Raw genomic sequence first — 18,599 nt, forward strand, 5'->3', positions numbered from 1 at the left:
GAGGGGCAGGGAGAAAGAGAATCCCAAGCAGGCTCTGCAATGTCAGTGCATGGACCCAATGTGGAGCTTGAACTCATGAACTGATGAGATCATGACCTAAGCTGAAATCAAGAGTCAGACACTCAACCAACTGAGCCACCAGGGTGCCCTGCACTTTTATTTTAAAACAGTGAAGTATAGCTATTACATCTTTCACCTTTATAATTAATATGTTGGAATCTTACAAGTATTAAAATTAAAGATTTTATTATATATAAATACATAAATGGTTTTAACCAAAATGTGGCAACATTTATAAAACCTGTAAGATATTTCATTTTTCAATACAGAACAGACTAATCTGAGTTTGAGATAAATGAGATCAATTTAGGCCATTTAAGAAAGAAGAGACTGTCATGTCTCTATCTTGGGGAAGGTCAAGGAATGCTAAGAGCTTGACTTGTTACTGCATTAATGGCTTCAGATTATGCAGGTACATATAACACAGCAGAACAATGTAGACTAGGCCTGGCCCAGTCTGCTCATGGAAAAGGTAGAATTTTTAAAAAGGTAGCAGAGACAACTGTTACTAGTTCATTTTACAGAAGATAATTCAAACCTTTCATAAACATTGTCCCTTTATTCTTTGAAACTTCTTTGAGGTAGAGAATCAGGCCAGGCTACTGCTGAAAAGCATGACCAGGAATGGTGAGGCCAGAGCAGCTCTGAGAGATAAAAGAATTATGGAATTGAACTCCTTGTCTTTACTGCTCTTCCAGCTCTTGTTGAACAGACCAGTCCACTCTTCATGATCAATTCTTCATATCATTTTAAAATTCTAAGGTGTCCACATCCATTGGTCCCATACAATAGGAAAGTTAGTTATTTTAAACAGCATACACTGACACAATCATGACTGAAACCTCAATGTAGTCCAATGCAATTTCATGCAAATATCAAATTACACAAAGTAAAAATAAATTAACATTTTTTTAATGTTTTAAATTCTAATGTTCCAAATGTTTCTTAATTATTTTGTCCGAAAGTGCATTTGCAATGAATTGTAATTGCCATTACCTTGGTCCCTGATGAAGGAAAACATTAGGAGAATGGGTTGTTTTTAAGCTAAATGTGTCTCCACTTGATGAATGTCGGGAAGGAGCTTTTCCACCCAAAAGTGATGTTTCTGCTTCTTTTATTTCCATCGCCCTTTTGTATAGTTCAGCAGCTTTTTCAAAATCCCCTTCTTCATAGCTTTGTGAGAAAAAATTGTTGAAATGAGAATATAACCTCCTAACAACTTGAAATGACCTTACAGGATACAGAATAACAAGCTGTGAATAATTCCTTTCTCCCTTCTATTTCCAGTGCATGCGCTCAGGCTGACTAGTAAAACATTACCCAAACTCTCCTTTCTATCTGAACTGCTAAAGTATATCTCAGTGCCTCATATAGACACCAGAGAGACCATGTTGTAATGGATGCAGTGAAATTGTAAGGGAAGTCTCCGCATCTTGAGATACACAAACACAGAAAAAGCAAAATCAACATGCACTTAATGGTAAATTAGTTTTGAGGACAGCAAATTGCCCATATTACCCCCAGAGCTTTTTAGCTGCAAATGTAAACCATCTTTCACTACTTACCTGCTACATTCGTCTACAAGAGATTATGCAGCCTTCATTTCACTTCTGGATACTACTGTACTTTAGTATCTTGAAGTAAATCAACCCCAAACAGCCCCTTTACCCCCTCGAGTCCAAGGAAAAACAATCAGCACCAAATACTCTGTTTTGTTCTATGATGACTCAAAGCTGTTCTAAGATGGAGTTTGGCTGTTATCAGGAAGCTGAAAAAATTCTTACCTAAGCACAGCTAAATTTTTTAATGTTTCTCCAACTCGAGGATGCATCCGACCCAGGCTGTCTTCATAAATCTTTAATGCTCTTTCATATAATGGCAAGGCTTCGATATGTTTTTTCTTATTAAAAAAAAAGTAACAACACTCACTTGAACACATGGAATTGCTGAACTTACTATTAACATATTCTAGACTAAGCTGATATACTTGGGTAAGCACCTCTAAAAAGGTTAATAACCTCCCACAGGATGTGGATAGAAAAGATTTATTAAACATAATGGTAAAAGCAGTATACTAGAAAGTCAGAAACCTAAGTTTTAGACCTGTCTTGGTGACCATTGACCTGAATCCAAAAATATAAGCAAAAACCTATTTATTGCCCTGTGGGTACAACACCTGCTTTTCACCTATCATAGACAAATGCCACAGCTTAAAGACAATATTAGATATAGAGATGTACAGAATCTCCAGAATTTAAAAACCAAGCTTATGCAATGAACTAAGCACTCAGTAGGTGTTTTACGCTAAGAGGAAGGGATTGTTTTACAAATATAACTTCAATAATTTCCCAAGTACTAAAGAAAGCATTAGTAATTTTTTTTTTTTTTTTTTTAAGTTTACTTATTTTGGCAGAGAGTGCATGAGTGGGAGAGGGGACAGAGAGAGAGGGAGAGAGAGAATCCCTAGCAGGCTTCTCACTGTAAGTGCAGAGCCCAATGTGGGGCTTGAACTCACAAACTGTGAGATTATGACCTGAGTTGAAATCAAGAGTCAGATGTTTAATCAACTGAGCCACCTAGGCGTCCCTAAAGGAAGCATTAGCAATCTTAAATTTCCTTTAATTACTGCTACTGTGTCACAGCTAATTCATATTTATCTATATTTCATACCTTAAAACCATTCACAAAGAGTTAATATGTAGGAACTTACCATTTGGCTATAGAGAACAGCTAAGTTCACCAGGGCAGTAGCTACACTAGGGTGCTTTGGGCCAAAAGATTTCTGTCGAATTTCAACAGCTAGCTCATACAAAGGTACAGCTTTGTCAAGTTTCCCCTAAAAAACAAAAGTGAAATCTAACAAAAATATTAAAACAATAAATACTAACTGATCAGAGTTTTTTCCATAAATAAAATTTTCTATTAAGTAATTTTGAGGGAAAAAAAATTTCAGAAGCATTTTCTCCCACTTTAATGGTTAAGCTCATAGATAGATAACTGAAATCTAATGAAGTAAAGCCACACTGAATATAAAAACATTTTCTTTGATAATTCAAAAAGCCCTTTTATAAAGATCACCCATTACCACTAAGTTCCCGGTGACGTAAAAATACCGGGAAAATATGTTTGCTACTGTATATAATTTAGATTTGGCATCAAAATAAAATTTCATTTTCCACCAACTCCCTTCCAGGTTTTCCTAATTGTTTCTTTTTCACTTGAAAGTTGCACAGAAATAGCAACAATGCATCATCGTTCTTACTAAATCATCAACTTCAGTGCCAGGTTGACCAGCAAGGGTCCCACAAGGTCTAAAGACCTTGTCTACACAGCTCTATAACTGCACTAAATAAAGTGAAAGTGGACCTCTTCGGCTTTTTTTTGGGGGGGTGGGGGGGAACAGCTACAAAAACTCCAAGTATCTCAGGCTAGATTCCTATGGCAAAAAAAGGTTACATTTCATTGCAGGCAAAGAAAAGAGGGGCGCCTGGGTGGCGCAGTCGGTTAAGCGTCCGACTTCAGCCAGGTCACGATCTCACGGTCCGTGAGTTCGAGCCCCGCGTCGGGCTCTGGGCTGATGGCTCGGAGCCTGGAGCCTGTTTCCGATTCTGTGTCTCCCTCTCTCTCTGCCCCTCCCTCGTTCATGCTCTGTCTCTCTCTGTCCCAAAAATAAATAAACGTTGGAAAAAAAAAATTAAAAAAAAAATAAATAAATAAAACTACTCCTCAAAATATAAAATAATTTCAAAAGTCCAAGCAATTAGTAACAAGTAGCAAGTAAGCCAGATTACAGACAGCTTGAATTGTGTCCTGGGGCTTAACAAATTGAGACCCTGGATTCATAGCAGTCCTCTTTAATCAGTGATTCATATGAATTGATACATGCCACTAGTCATTTAAAAAAAAAAAAAAAAAAAAAAAAAAAAAAAAAAAAAAAAAAAAAGAAACAGTGAAATTTAAATGGTCACTTAATCACCTACAAAGATTCCTCCTTCACCTCTGACAACTGGGTGATTTGTTATGTTTATGGCTGCTTAACACAGGAAACTTAATCATGGTTGAATTTTAGAACTTCTGAAATGTAAGTTCCATCCAATTAGAATGCTGATAAATGCATTTGTATTTGGAATGTATTTTAACAAAACCAGACTGGTATCTGAATTAAGTTAAGTCTGATATAATATTTTTTAATGTTTTACTCAGCTATTTGTTTTTTTTTTTTTAATGTTTATTTATTTTTGAGACAGAGAGAGACAGAGCATGAATGGGGGAGGGGCAGAGAGAGAGGGAGACACAGAATCGGAAGCAGGCTCCAGGCTCTGAGCCATCAGCCCAGAGCCCGACGCGGGGCTCGAACTCACGGACCGCGAGATCGTGACCTGAGCTGAAGTCGGATGCTTAACCGACTGTGCCACCCAGGCGCCCCACTCAGCTATTTGTTAAAAAAATTAATCATGATTGAAAAGCTCAGAGAAAATAATCTATCCATCAGGAGACAAATTATTTTGCTGCCAGTAATTATGGCTTAATTGGTGTGTTATAAAACACAGGTAAGCATGTCAAGGATTACTTACCATTTTCTTATATAAGATTGCAAGGTGCTTCACTGTATAGGCCAAAGAAGGGTGATCAGGAGCTAATGCTCGTCTCCGAATGTCTAAAGCTCTTTCGTAAAGCTCTTCTGCTTTATCATACTGTTTCTTTTCATTGCACAGAGCTGCCAGATTATTTAAAGACTGGGCACAGTCTGGGTGATCTGGTCCTAGAACTCGCTCTCTCATTTCTAAGGACCGCTTCAGAAACTGGTCGGCTGTTCTATGAATAAAACCCCAAAATGGTTTAAATAACGTATTTGCTAGAAGTAAGAATCCTTAACCCTAAGTCAGGTGGAGAACTGAAGCATTTTAATCATTAAATCCAAGATAGTTAATAAAAAGCATTCGGTTAAAGTCCTCTCCCCCTCTTTCCTACCCCTCATCCCTTCCTGCGCTTTTCCAAAAATTAAAAATTATTTCCTGATAGTGTGAGGGCCTTAAGTATCTGGAATGATTGCCTCAGTTCTCCACCTGACTTCTAAAAAACAAACCCATAAATATTTTCCAGGACAAACTTCTGATACCTTTAAAACTATTAGACCTAACTCAAAAGATTTTGGTATTCACTCTTCCTTCCTTTGATATTAGTACTAAATAATTTCTAATTCAAGAACCCCTTGTGAAGGAGACTAAGGATTTGTTATACTTTCCCCATATCCAAAGTATCAAATTTGTTACAGTTTTCTGAAATCCAAGTTAGTCCAAAAACACTTCTTTTTTCAGAGTGTAAATATTAATGCCTTTTTGAGTCCTTTAAGTACAAATAAACTGAAGACCAAAACTAGCAGCCATCTATATTCTATTCTTTAATATCCCTTGGTGCCAGTTTCTTTTGTGAAGTCTCACATACAATACTGACACAAAACACTTTTCATAAACATAAAACTACTAGGGATGCTACAGATACTCTTTTTAGTAACTTTTTAGTTACTAAAGAAACAAAGTGACAGAAACAGTAGAGACTATGCCATGGTCTTTGTTAAGTGTGGCTATGTTCAGAACATATTGTACATGAAATCTGGCATGGTTTCTATCAAGTTATTCTAGCTTGACTTGATAGAAACATAAACCAGCTTTTCATCTAAGAGACAAAACGGACACTTGTTTTCATAATTAACATCATGGTACTCACTCCAGGTTATTCTGAAGATAGTAGAGAACTCCCAGTTCATTGAGGGTCCGAGCATTGTCAGGGGTGTCCTTACCTAACGTGAGCTCTTCTAACTGTAGGGCTCGTCTACGTAAAAGGGCGAATCCATACTGAAATAAACACAAATTGATAATCATTACTAGGTAAGTGCAGTCTTTGATTCTGAAACACTATACTGGAGTCCTAAGAAATCCTGGCTCCTTTCGTTCCCTTTAAAGTAGATTACAATTATTTTAAGTATCACACTGAATTAATCCAATGATTATTGAAAATGCACATACTTCCACATGGCATCACATTTTTAAATTCATTAAAAGTACCATTTTGTGAAAGTGATGATGACGTATTTTAGCAAAGTGAACTGAGCCCCAAGTGCTTCAAAAAGGTCAGGACACAAAGTTAACCTGCAGATATTTACCAATCCCACTGCTAAACACTTAAACATCAGGTACTTAAACCGTATATACCACTTGCAAGTAGTAAACAAATAAATCCTGGAAATCAAATGCACAGTATAGTGAATACAGACAATAATCCTGTATTATAATCATCAAACTTGCTAAGAGATTAGATCTTAATTATTCCCACCACAAAAAAGAAATGATAATTACGTGATAGGATACAGGTGCTATCACTACAATGGCAATAATATTACAATATATAATGTATCAAATTAACATGTACAACCTTAAATTTACAGTGTTATATGTCAAAAATATTTAATTAAAAATGTACATAGCATTTGAAGTTAAAATAAACAGGCTATATTTAGATTTTATCAGCAGCTTAGAAAAATGAAAATATTTTTTTGTGTGTGTGCTCAAGGGTAAGAATTCCTATGCATTTGCATTTAGCATAATATATTAAAAATATCTTTTCTTTTCCTTTAAAGGAAAGAAGCAGCTTTTAAGTTCATCTTCCAAAGTCTAACTTTCAAATGAACTTTATAGTTACACTTTAAAAAAAGTAAAAAAAAAATATTTTCAATGTTTATTGAGATATAATTGCCATGAAACATTGTGTGAGTTTAAGGTATACAACATGATGATTTGAAATATGTATATACTGCAAAATACTGTAATATATAGTTCCACTTTTTTTAAATGTTTCTTTTATTTTTTTTTTGAGAGAGAGAGAGAGAGAGAGCACAAGCAGGGGAGGGGCAGAGAGAGAGGGGGACAGAAGATCTGAAGAGGGCTCTGCATTGACAGTAGTGAGCCCAATGTGGAGGCTTGAACTCATGAACTGTGAGATCGTGACCTGAACCGAAGTCAGACACGCAACGGACTGAGCCACCCAGGTGCCCCTAGTTCCACTTTTTAAAAGCCTGCTAAGTTGTACTTTCCAGTAATTCTAATACTTAAGCAGGTATTATACATATAAAGAAAATGTTAATTAGTACTTTTATAGAAGTCACTTTAATATCTAAAGTTCTTAAATAGATGAGGTGTATGCATCTATATTATGATATTCAGACATGCTCTTTTCTTCTGCTTCAAAGCACAACACAAAAGAAATCTCTCATTACCGAGTTGCCTTTTCTCCTTGTAGCTTTCTGACGAATTTTAAAGGATTTTTTCCTAAAATGTTCAGCTTGTTCATATCTTAAAAAAAAAAAAATAAAGTCAAACAAAAGAAACACATGTCCAATTTATCATATTTCAGGCAAATGAAAACATTCCTTACCTAGTGTAAAGTTTTTGTTTTGTTTTTGGCTTTTAAATATAGCATAATTTCTAAAGATGACAGTCACACAGAATTAAAAATCTTTAACAAAAAACTTCATAAAACATAATCTAACGAAACAAACCTAGCTCTCCAAGTAGCTGACATTTAATAGATTTTTAACTGACTTAACTCACTTCAAATCTCTAAAGGATGACCTAACTAAATGAAAATCTAAAATTTTAGTTTGTTCTACCACCTTCTTCTGTACGTGCTAATTTCTGGTCAAATATAAATGTGAAATTCACAAAAAAATTGTGTGAAACAATACTTCTAAAATTAAAAGAAAAAATTCCAATATGTATCATTTACGATGGTGCAAAGAAAATGATTTCTGATAGAGGAAAAGATGACATTCAGTGGGTGCCTAATAGATATGAGACTTTTTATTACACCAGGGACTGGTAAACTTTTTCTGCAAAGGGCTAGATAGTAAATATTTTAGGTTTTATGGGCCATGTGGTCTGTTACAAATATAAAAATCTGTTAGTGAATCATGGAAGCAGCCGTGTGGAAGTTTATGGAAGCAGTCACATAAAATGTGCCTATGTTCCAATACAACCTTATTTACAAAAGAAGGGGCCTTTTGGATTTGGCCTGTGGGGCAATCGTTTGCTGCCCTGTGTTAGTAATGCACTTAATATTACAAAGCCAGTCAATGAATGGGCCCAGATTTAAACCCGACTACACAACTCCAAAGTCCATGCTCTAGCCTGCACGCATCTTCAAACAGAGATGAATCTTGTGGTGCTAGTTTTCTGTTTACGCCACAAACACCCAAGACTGAGAATAATATTTGAACATGGTGGACTGAAAAGAATATAGGATAAGGAAAAGTACATAGCCACAACACAAAGCTTAACACATAAGTACATCAAGAACTGTGACTCCCCATCATAAAACCAGAGTATTACTCATCTAAATCTTACTTATTTTGTTTCTGGTACAAAGTTGCAAGTGCCTCAAGTTCACGAGCAATATGTGGATGCTCCGCGCCATAAGCATTTTCTGCGATTTCTAATGCTTGTTTATACAACTGTTCTGCATTGCCAAACTTCTTCCACTGCACGTACACACTCGCTAGTTGGTGGAGGGACTGAGCCACTCTTGGGTGATCTGGATCTAAAGCTGTTTCTCGAATTTCTAGAGACCTCTGCAAAGGCACCACAGCCTAGGAAAAGAAAGGGTTCAAGGCCAGGTAAAGTGAGTGAAATACCGTTAAGAGCTGCGATGTGATCAGCACAACAAATGAAACCTGTACTAACTCCTAGGGAGGAGAGAAGAGCACACAGGAAAAACCCACACAGTCTGTGATTCCTTGCTGAGCATACCTGACTAAGGAGGCCTAGATCCCTGAGAAATCGCCCCAGGGTTTCATAAAGATCCGCCAGGCAAATCATGTTCTCCTCGCCTTCCCAGTTTTTCTCGTGCTGCTTCAATGAATCAAAGTACTCTGCTGCCATTGCGCTTTTGTCTTTGCCAACAAACTGCCAATAACTCAGCAATTCAGCAAAGTGTCCTCTGTTTCAACAAAAAACAGTAACTTAATGAAAATCAAACATTAAAACCCAGTGTTGAGTGAAAGTGCCAGAATTCATATAAGCTACTGACGCTTTATTAGTAGGCAAGTGTAGTGTAGAGAGAGGGAAAACTGTAGACTCCAACCTGCTGAGTCCACCGCTTCCTAGCTGTGTGGTCTTGAGCAGGTTGTCTGGCCTCTTATACTCTGTCATCCTTATCTGCAGAAAGGGGTCACTGACACTACCTGCCTAAGGTATTACTATAAGCAGATTATAGCACACAGCAAGTACTCCATAGTGCCGGCTGTTATCATTACTATCATTATGGTTACTCACCAGTGGAAATCTACCAGAATCCTTTCTAGACATTTCGTGATATGCAGTCAACTGCTATATTCACCCAGATCATTATTTTAAATGATGGAAATTAGAACAGAAGAAACTAATGAAACACAGGCAACTGTCAGAATAGAAATACAAAAGTAAGCGTATTCATCTGGAGATGACATTAGTAGGATGGGAGAGCTGGCAAACTAAAGAGTAAATGTGATTTCAAAGGAATCATGATTTCAAAGGTTGGAATGGAGATCAGAAATAATTTAGGAGGTATAACAAAGAAATTTGAAAAGTTCACTTAGGAGCAAAACAAATTATGTAGCTATGTTAAGAGAAATGTCTGAGTTTCTAGGTAAGACAGTAACGTAAACTCCCGTGAGGCTTAGAGGTCAGAAGCTTGATCGTGAAAAGGTGGTCTGGCCACTGGCAAATTCAGACATAACCAGAAGAGACAATACAATTTCTGAAAAGGGGTAATCCTTTCTTTAAATTTAACACCAGTCAGATTTTGTGGCGAGCCGGCCCAGAATCTGGTTTCAAGGCTATACTTTGAGATACCTGAGGGCCATGAAAGGCAGATGTCATGAACCACCTCCATGGGTGGTTTGGATTTAAACCTGCTTAAATGCAAGGGTAAGATAGAAAGGTGTCTCAAGATCATTTCAGTTCTGATTTTTTAAAAACTGCAATATTTTTTTTTACTTTACCTCTTGGGAAAAGATCTCGTGGCAATTTGCAAATTGTCTTAAAATTTCTCCCAGTTTTTTTAAAATTTCAGGTACCACTGAATCTGGACTTGTTTTTATAGGTTTTTTTTTCATTATTATTTTTAATTGTGCTATGTTTTATCCCTAGCACTTGGGGATACAATAAGTACTTGTTAGGTTAATGTAATGTGCTTATCAGCAGAGCTCAGCCCATAGTACACACAGCCTTCTTTCTGCTCATCTAAATTCTACAGCAGAATCCAATTTCATCCATCTTTCCAGGCCCGCTCAGATGTTCCTCTTTGCCAGCTGCTTTCTTCTCTAAATCCCACTTTTATTACAGCATTATCTTTTTTTTGTAATTTATTTATTTTTCAAGGCATAGTTGATAAACAACTATTAATTTCAGGTGTACAGCTACTGATTTGAAACACGTATATACAGAGTTCCCCCTATCCCCAGTTTCACTTTCGGCAGTTTCAGTTACCAGTGATCAACCACAGTCCAGAGGTAGATGATCCTCCTTCTGACATATCATCAGGAGGTCAATAGTAGCCTAAGGCTACATCACAAGCCTACTCTATTCACCTCACTTCACCTCATATCATGTGGGCACTGTATCATCTCACATCATCACAAGAAGGGTCAGTCAGTCCAGGAAGATATTTTGAGAGACAGAGGGACCACATTCACATAACTTTCAGTATAGTATAACTGTTATAATTGTTCTATTTTTAGTTATTGCTGTTAATGTCTTACTATGCCTAACTTATAAATTAAACTTAATTAAAATTAGATTAAAATTAACCATAGGTATGTATGTGCAGGAAAAAACATAATATATATAGGGCTTGGTACTATCTGTGACTTCAGGCATCCACTGGGGGTCTTGGAACATATCCCCCATGGAAAGGGGGTATTACAAAATGATCACCACAATAAGTCTAATTAACATCTGTCCCTATTGCATGGTTACAGAATTTCTTTTCTTGTCATGAGAACTTTTAAGACCTACTTCTTTAGCAACTTTTAAAGATGCAGTATAGTATTATTAACTATAGTCGTCATGCTGTACATTACCTCCCCATGACTTAGTTATTTAATAACTGGAAGTCTGTGCCTTTTGACTCCTTTCACCCACTTTAACCCCTTCCCTACCCTCTGCCTCTGGCACCCACCAATTTTCTTCTCTGTATCAAGGGCATGTTTGGTTTTTGTTTTTTGTTTTTTTTTGTAGATTCCAGATATAAGTGAGATCACACAGTATTTATCTTTCTGACTTCTTTCATTTAGCAAAATGCCCTAAAGATCTGTCAGTGTTGTTGCAGATGGCAAGATTTCATTCTTTTTTATGGCTGAGTAACATTCCATTGTATGTATGTATGTGAATGCACACACACACACACACACACACACACACACACACACATTTTCTTTATCCATTCATCTATCAATGAACACTTAGGTTGTTTCCATATCTTGGCTATTGTAAATAATGTTGCAATGGTGCACATATCTTTTCAAATTGTTGTTTTTGTTTTCTTCAGATATATACCCAGAAATGAAATTGCTGGATCATATCACAGTTCTATTTTTAATTTTTTGAGGAACCTCATACTGTTTTCCGCAGTGGCTGCATCATTTTACATTCCCACCAGCAGTGCACCAGGGTTCCCTTTTCTCTATATCCTTGCCAGCATTTGTTATCTCTTGTCTTCATGATAACAGTCATTCTATAGGTGTGAGGTGATAGCTCAGTGTGGTTTTAATTTGAATTCACCCAATGATTACTGATGTTGAGCATCTTTTCATGTGCCCGTTGGCTACATGTATCTCTTTTTTTTGAAAAATGTCTATTCAGATCCTCTACCCATGTTTTAATCAGATTCTTGTTGTTATTGAGTTGTATGAGTTCTTAAATATTTTGAATGTTAATTCTTTTGCATATGTATGATTTGCAAATATTTTCTCTCATTCAGTAGGTTGCTTTTTCATTTTGTTTATGATTTCCTTTGCGGTGCAGAAGCTTTTTTAGTTTGATTTAGTTCCACTGGTTTATTTTGTTTTTGATGCTTTTGCTTTTCATGTCAGATTCAAGAAATCACCACCAAGACTGGCGTCAAGCAGTTACATACTATGTTTTCTGGAGTTTTATGGCTTAAGGTCTTAAAGCTAAATTAAAAATGCCATTTTTCTTTGTTACACCAATCAATTGTTTAAATCTGTTTTTCTGGGGAAAGATGTTCTACAAATAAGTTTCTTACCTTTTATAAAGGTTTTGAGACACAAAGAGATTGAGAAGGCAATCATGTAACTTCTGTTTACTTCCCTGCTGCTGAAAAAGCCAAGGGAGTTCGTCAGCACTTCTCCAAGTCACTCGGTCCCGACTGTTAGAAAGGAAGAGACAACACTCAATAATACCTTCCAACAATGATATTGCCTCAAAAGGCAAATGGTGAAGGAAGAAAAATGTATTCTCTGACTCTTTAAGTGTAATTAAAAAAATTTTTTTTGTTTTGTTTTTAGTTTGAGAGAGAGAGAGAGAGAGAGAGAGAGAACACGTGAGCAGGAGAGAGGGAGAGGGAGAGGGAGAGGGAGAGAGAGAGAGAGAGAGAGAGAGAGAGAGAGAGAATCTTAAGCAGGCTCCATGCTCAGCACAGAGCCTGACATGGGGCCAGATCCCATGACTCTGTGACTGTGACCTGAGCCAAAATTGAGTTGGACACTCAACTGCCTGAGCCACCCAGGTGCCCCTAAATATAATCTAATACTGAGAAAATTATGTCAAAATCAGAAACTCTGTCAATGTAACTAAGAAAATAAATAAAGTGATATTAGGACCATCAATCAAACTCTCAAGGTATTTTCTTAAAATTGAACTATTTTTTTAAAAATTTTTTTTAACGTTTATTTATTTTTGAGACAGAGAAAGACAGAGCATGAATGGGGGAGGGCCAGAGAGAGGGAGACACAGAATCTGAAACAGGCTCCAGGCTCTAAGCTGTCAGCACAGAGCCCGACGCGGGGCTCGAACTCACAGACCGCGAGATCATGACCTGAGCGAAGTCGGCCGCTTAACCGACTGAGCCACCCAGGCGCCCCAAAATTGAACTATTTAAAAAACTCTCAATCAACCCAAATATACACACATGGATATACACAGACACACATTTTTAAACTAATAAACTGGAATAAAATGATAATAATAAAATAACCCTACACTGATTTCATGTAAATCAATTTAAATCTTTAGCATAATATTAAAAGACTGACTTACATAATAATCTTTATAGTTCTTTTGACATTACCAGACTAGGGAGAATATTTAATGTTTTTTGTAATAATTAAAAAAAATTTTTTTTTATTTCAGAGAGAGAGAGTGAGTGAGCATGAATGGGGGAGAAGGGGCAGAGGGAAAGAGAGAGAATCACAAGCAGGCTCCCTGCTCAGTGTGGAGTACAACGCAGGGCTTGATCCCATGAACTGTGAGATCATGACCTGAGCCAAAATCAAAAGCCAGACATTCAATCAACTGAGCCAACTTATTATTACCTTTTAATAATTAAATTTTTATACATTAAGTGATAAGCTAAGGAAGAGAAATAAAGACACAAAGATAAAATGTGTTACAGAAGAACTATATGGATATTTATAATACCTTAACTGCATGGTAAAATAGTTGATTAGCTTTTGCCTGTATGAAGAAATAATAGTGGGATCTTCCATGTATTCCAGTCTCACTGTTTCCCAAGCCTGGAAAAAAAAAATACTGTAGTCTATTTTCTGTTAGTCACTGAATATCTAAAAATTTTTTTATAAATAGGAATTTATAATTATTTCAATTTTATAGCTGTATAATACAGATGACATAAAAATATTTTAAAATTCAGCATACATTTATGTGATAAACTGACATGAGAATAAAAATCTCCTGGAGGCACCTAAAACACAATTTAATTCAAATTTCTAGTTAGTGCAGAAATGTGGAGTGAAAAAGTACTAAAAAGGAATTTATTTAAGCAATACACAATAAAAGAGAAAGATGAGCCTATGAGATCACAAACATTTCACACCTACAAATACAATGCAGCATACTCACATGAAAGACTTAACTTGCATTTGTATACACATAAATCAACCATGGCATTGCAGATGGTAACAATTATACTAGTCAGTATTTCCTAAACATTCACTACTATGTGCTAGACATCATGTCTAGGACCTCATTAGGGTCAAGGACCATCTGAACAAATTCTCTTCACATACCCTGTAGTAAGCTGGAAAAATCTACCCACAGCTTACCGAATTTACCGAAGGTTACACAGCTGTTAAACTGTGAAGAGCTGGACTGTGAACTGAGGCATACTGACTTACTGAGTCCAAGCTCTTGAAGCGTAAATAATTACACTAGCAATCAACGGAACATAAAATTGAAAAAAAATTTTTTTTTTCTCTTTTGGAAAGAAACTACTTTGTAAAGTACTGTAGTTCCTCTTTATCCCCAGGTTCACTTTCTGCAATTTCAGTTACCCATGGCCAAATGGGGTTTAAAAGCAGACCCCTTCTGATATTATGGTCAGAAGGTCAGTAGTAGCCCAACGTTAGGTCCCAGTGCCTATGCCATTCACCTCACTCCATCTCATCATGTAGACATTTTATAATCTCAAGAAGGGTGAGTGCAGTATAATAAGACATTTTGAGAGAGAAAGAGACAACATTCCCATAATTTTTAGTACAGTACATTGTTATAATTGTTTTGTTTTATTATTATTGTTGTTAATCTCATACTGTCCCTAAATTATAAATTAAACTTTATCATGGGTAGGCACGTGTAAGGGAAAAAACATAGTTTATATAAGGCTCAGTACTATCCTGGTTTTAGGCATTCTCTGGGGTTCTTGGAATGTGTCTCCTACAGATAAGGGGGGGCTGTTGTAATAGCCATTTCATAAAGGTACTTTGTAAGAATAATATTAGCCAAATTTTACACTTAACCTAAAATCATTGCAAAAGCAATTTTGTAATGCCAAATTTAAAATTTCAACTTTGTCTTATAATGGAAACACTTAAAATAGCATGGGATGTTGACATTTATAGTTAAAAAACCTTATTACAATAACATCTACCTGTAGATGCTGAAACTTGAGCAAGCCACAACCATAAGTCAACAAGCACATTTTGTGTAAACTGTGAATGAGGGAGGTCAAGACAGCCCAGGACAGCTCAGGGTAGAGTTCCATTAATTCTGATTCACTCACACCATTGTGACTAACATTTATGAGGCAGAGAATCTAGGTAGAGAAGTGAATTAACAATGATCATAAGCCACCTCTGTAAGTAACAAAAAGCCATTAAAAGGTTATTAACTTCTTATTCAAACTTATTGTTCAAATGATTTAATAAAGAAACAGATTTCTTAGAATAAAGCATACTTTCCAAAAGCCATTAATCAAGAATAAGATAGTGTATATAGTAAATCTAGCATGCCAAAAATAACACACAGAAAAAAGTTTGAGGACAATTAAAGCCTCAGGAAACAGATTAAAACTAATGACAAAGTTCCAATTTTGGGACAATGGTAGAAGAAAATAGTTCTTTTACTATAGATGCCTGTTAATAGAAGACAACATATAACAAAACATCTCTAAAAGTACAGCTGAACCTAAGAAAAAGAAATCCCCCAGGTGCCAGAAGTGAATAGGAAAGTGAACATCAGAGGGCTAAGGGCTGGAGCTGCTGTCCCTGGGGGAGGTGGGGATCCAGGACAGGCAACCTTCCCAGTAACTCAAATGCTTGGGTTTTCACACCCACAGCGGGGATGGAAGGTGAGCCCTTAAACCTGGTAAGGGGAGGAGTTGGAACTAGAAAGCTTACCAACACCAGGGATCCAAGAGCTGTACCCTCAGTGAAGGGGTGCATGAGAAAACATCATCCTACAGACCAACCATATTTGAAAGCTTACTTTAAAGCTCTAATAGTTAAGACACCATGGTATTGGCAAGGAATGAGCAAAACTGGAACAGAAGAGCTCAGAAAACAAAGTCATGTTAATTTGTGAGTGTGATATCCAAATTAGCAGAAAAGATGTACTCCAGAAAAATGAGGGGCGCCTGGATGGCTCAGTCAGTTAAGCGTCCCAATTCAGCTCAGGTCATGATTTCGCAGTCTGAGAGTTCGAGCCCCTCGTGGGGCTCTGTGCTGACAGCTCGGAGCCTGGAGCCTGCTTTGGATTCTGTGTCTCCCTCTCTCTCTGTCCCTCCCCCACCCATGCTCTGCCTCTCTCTTTCAAAAATAAACATTAAAAAAAAAAATGAAAAGTTAGCTAACCATATGATAAAAGATTAAAAAGTAGATTCCTTCCTCACACAATAAACAAAAATAAATCCTCAAGATAAGGACTTACACAGGAAGAACAACACTGTAAAATATTTTAAAGGGAAAAAAAATACACAGGAGAACATTTTTATGATAACAAAAGATTTTTTTTGACAATAAAAGACTTTTAAAATAAGATATAACAGGCATAGGCCATAAAATAAACTGTTGATAAATCTGACTTCATCAAAATAAAACTTTGTACAGTGAATGATACCAAAAAGTTAAGACAAGAAACAAATAGGAAGAAGAATTAATTTACAAACTCCGCAAAAAAGAGGATTTGTATTTAGCGACTCAATTAAAACTCAAGTAAAAAGGCTTGGATCAGCAAACCACATAAAAGGAGACAGGAATCACTAATAAACATGAACAGATGAAAAATCTCAATGATCATGAGGAAAATGCAAGTTTCTTGAGATACCACTTCTGGCCACAAGCACACTATGGTAGCCAGCAGTCCTGTAGATGCTTGAAACATATTTAAGCACACATTTAAAAATAATTACTATTTACTTCAATTCACACATAAATGCAAACTTCTATGAGTTTATTACCCTTTACCTGTTTCATGAGTTCTTTATCCATATCATTTGCCAGGGACTCCTGGATAGATCGCAGAGCAAGTCTGTATAATGAAATAGTATCTTGACACTGGAAACACTGATGAAGGATTTTATCTAAATTGCCTGCTCTCCCAGCACTGTTGGAATTGAGAATAGGTTTAATTTCTTACAGACAGCCAACATCTGTGAAAAATCTAGGGTAGATAAAAACAACATGGTCTCTATTTTTTATACTTCAACTGATTAACAGAAATTCAATAAAACATGATATAGGAAAATGGTACTTTTATGGGGCTGCCAGCATCATCAAGTTTATTTTAGTATACAGTTTAACTCGATGCAGTAAACACGTGCTGGGGACTTACTATATGTCAAGCAATTACTGCACATTATGGAACACAGAAATGAGTAAGACAGGCTACCTACATACAGGAAGCAGGAAAAGAATTATAAGTAAGTGTTATTAGTTAGCGATGCAAATTAAATTTGTTTAGAGCCAGGATTCAGAAAATATCAGGCTAAGAAAATCGGAAAATAGGGTGGTTTTAAAATATTACACAATATTTACCAATAGTTTCTTTTTTCAATATGAAGATATAGAGAGAGAAGAAGAAAAAAAAGGTCCAGAGTCTAATTAGACCTTCTAAAGGTCTAATTTGAGATTTCTTTCTAAGTCAGCATGAAGCCATTTGAGATTTTTTTCTAAGTCAGCATGACTGTACATAAACTTTGCTTAAACCAAAAGCCTGATTTATGGCTCACAAAATATTCATTGTACCTTGCCTTATAAACAAGTAGCCTAAAGGAAAGCCATCTTGTCCTTAAGATGTCAATCAACGCTCCTACACTCTGCATTCTGACATTAAAACTCATGATTCCTGCCTATGTTAATCCATAATTTTTTGAGCTTTCACAAGATGCAAAAACAGTATGTAACCCTGTAAAAACTGTTCATTCTTCAAAGCACTTTCTTTCCTGTGAAGATCATGTTTCCTAGGGAAGGTGTCCTACTGCAGGCTCGAATAAAACTCTCTTCGGGCACCTAGGTGGCTCAGGTGGTTAAGTGCCAGACTCTTGATTTCGGCTCAGGTTATGACTCATGGTTCGTGAGTGGTTCATGAGTTTGAGCCCCACATCAGGTTCTGTGCTCAGAGAGAGGAGCCTGCTTTGGATCCTCTGTCTCTCTCTCTCTGTCCCTCCCCAACTTGTTCTCTCTCTCTCAAAAATAAATAAATGTTAAACTTTAAGAGATTCTAAAAGGTTTGTTCATCTTGTGTCAACACTCTTAAAATAGCTAAATTCAATAAATGTTATGAAATGTGTGGAAAGGGACTCACACTCTTGAGCCATACTTCTGCAAGCTGTTGATGTTCACGAGGCCAGATGGACTGCCAAAACTGAAAACAGTGGGAATATCATGGGCAATTCAAAATTTTAGAAGATGTTTTCATTTCCAATTTGGTGCTCAAGATGGGAATGTGGAATTAAGAGACAAGAGTACCAGGGGCACCTGGGTGGCTCAGTTAAGCATCTGACTTTGGCTCAGGTCATGATCTCATGGTGTG

At 36.5% G+C, this 18,599-nt stretch overlaps 1 protein-coding gene across 5 annotated transcripts in view; it reads right to left on the reverse strand.

Annotated features, from left to right (window-relative positions):
• Positions 1 to 131: 131 nt before the first annotated feature.
• NPHP3 (nephrocystin 3) overlaps positions 132 to 18,599 on the reverse strand; it is a 44,126-nt gene continuing 25,658 nt past the window's right edge. For 2 of the 5 annotated variants that reach the window (XM_047876337.1, XM_047876336.1), the window contains exons 16-27: positions 17,033 to 17,171; positions 15,220 to 15,384; positions 13,752 to 13,846; positions 12,358 to 12,480; positions 8,862 to 9,051; positions 8,460 to 8,701; positions 7,334 to 7,409; positions 5,788 to 5,915; positions 4,635 to 4,875; positions 2,771 to 2,896; positions 1,845 to 1,960; positions 132 to 1,233 (exon numbers count right to left, since the gene is read on the reverse strand). In XM_047876337.1, the coding sequence (XP_047732293.1) occupies positions 1,053 to 1,233; positions 1,845 to 1,960; positions 2,771 to 2,896; positions 4,635 to 4,875; positions 5,788 to 5,915; positions 7,334 to 7,409; positions 8,460 to 8,701; positions 8,862 to 9,051; positions 12,358 to 12,480; positions 13,752 to 13,846; positions 15,220 to 15,384; positions 17,033 to 17,171 (1,822 nt within the window). In that variant the 3' untranslated portion in view covers positions 132 to 1,052. Of the gene's footprint in view, positions 1,234 to 1,844; positions 1,961 to 2,770; positions 2,917 to 4,634; positions 4,876 to 5,787; positions 5,916 to 7,333; positions 7,410 to 8,459; positions 8,702 to 8,861; positions 9,052 to 12,357; positions 12,481 to 13,751; positions 13,847 to 15,219; positions 15,385 to 17,032; positions 17,172 to 18,599 lie in introns of those variants that run through there. The other 3 variants (XM_047876338.1, XM_047876340.1, XM_047876339.1) reach the window with 3 other exon arrangements.

The sequence above is a fragment of the Prionailurus viverrinus genome, chromosome C2 (genome assembly GCF_022837055.1).
Source record: "Prionailurus viverrinus isolate Anna chromosome C2, UM_Priviv_1.0, whole genome shotgun sequence".
NCBI lineage: Eukaryota > Metazoa > Chordata > Mammalia > Carnivora > Felidae > Prionailurus > Prionailurus viverrinus.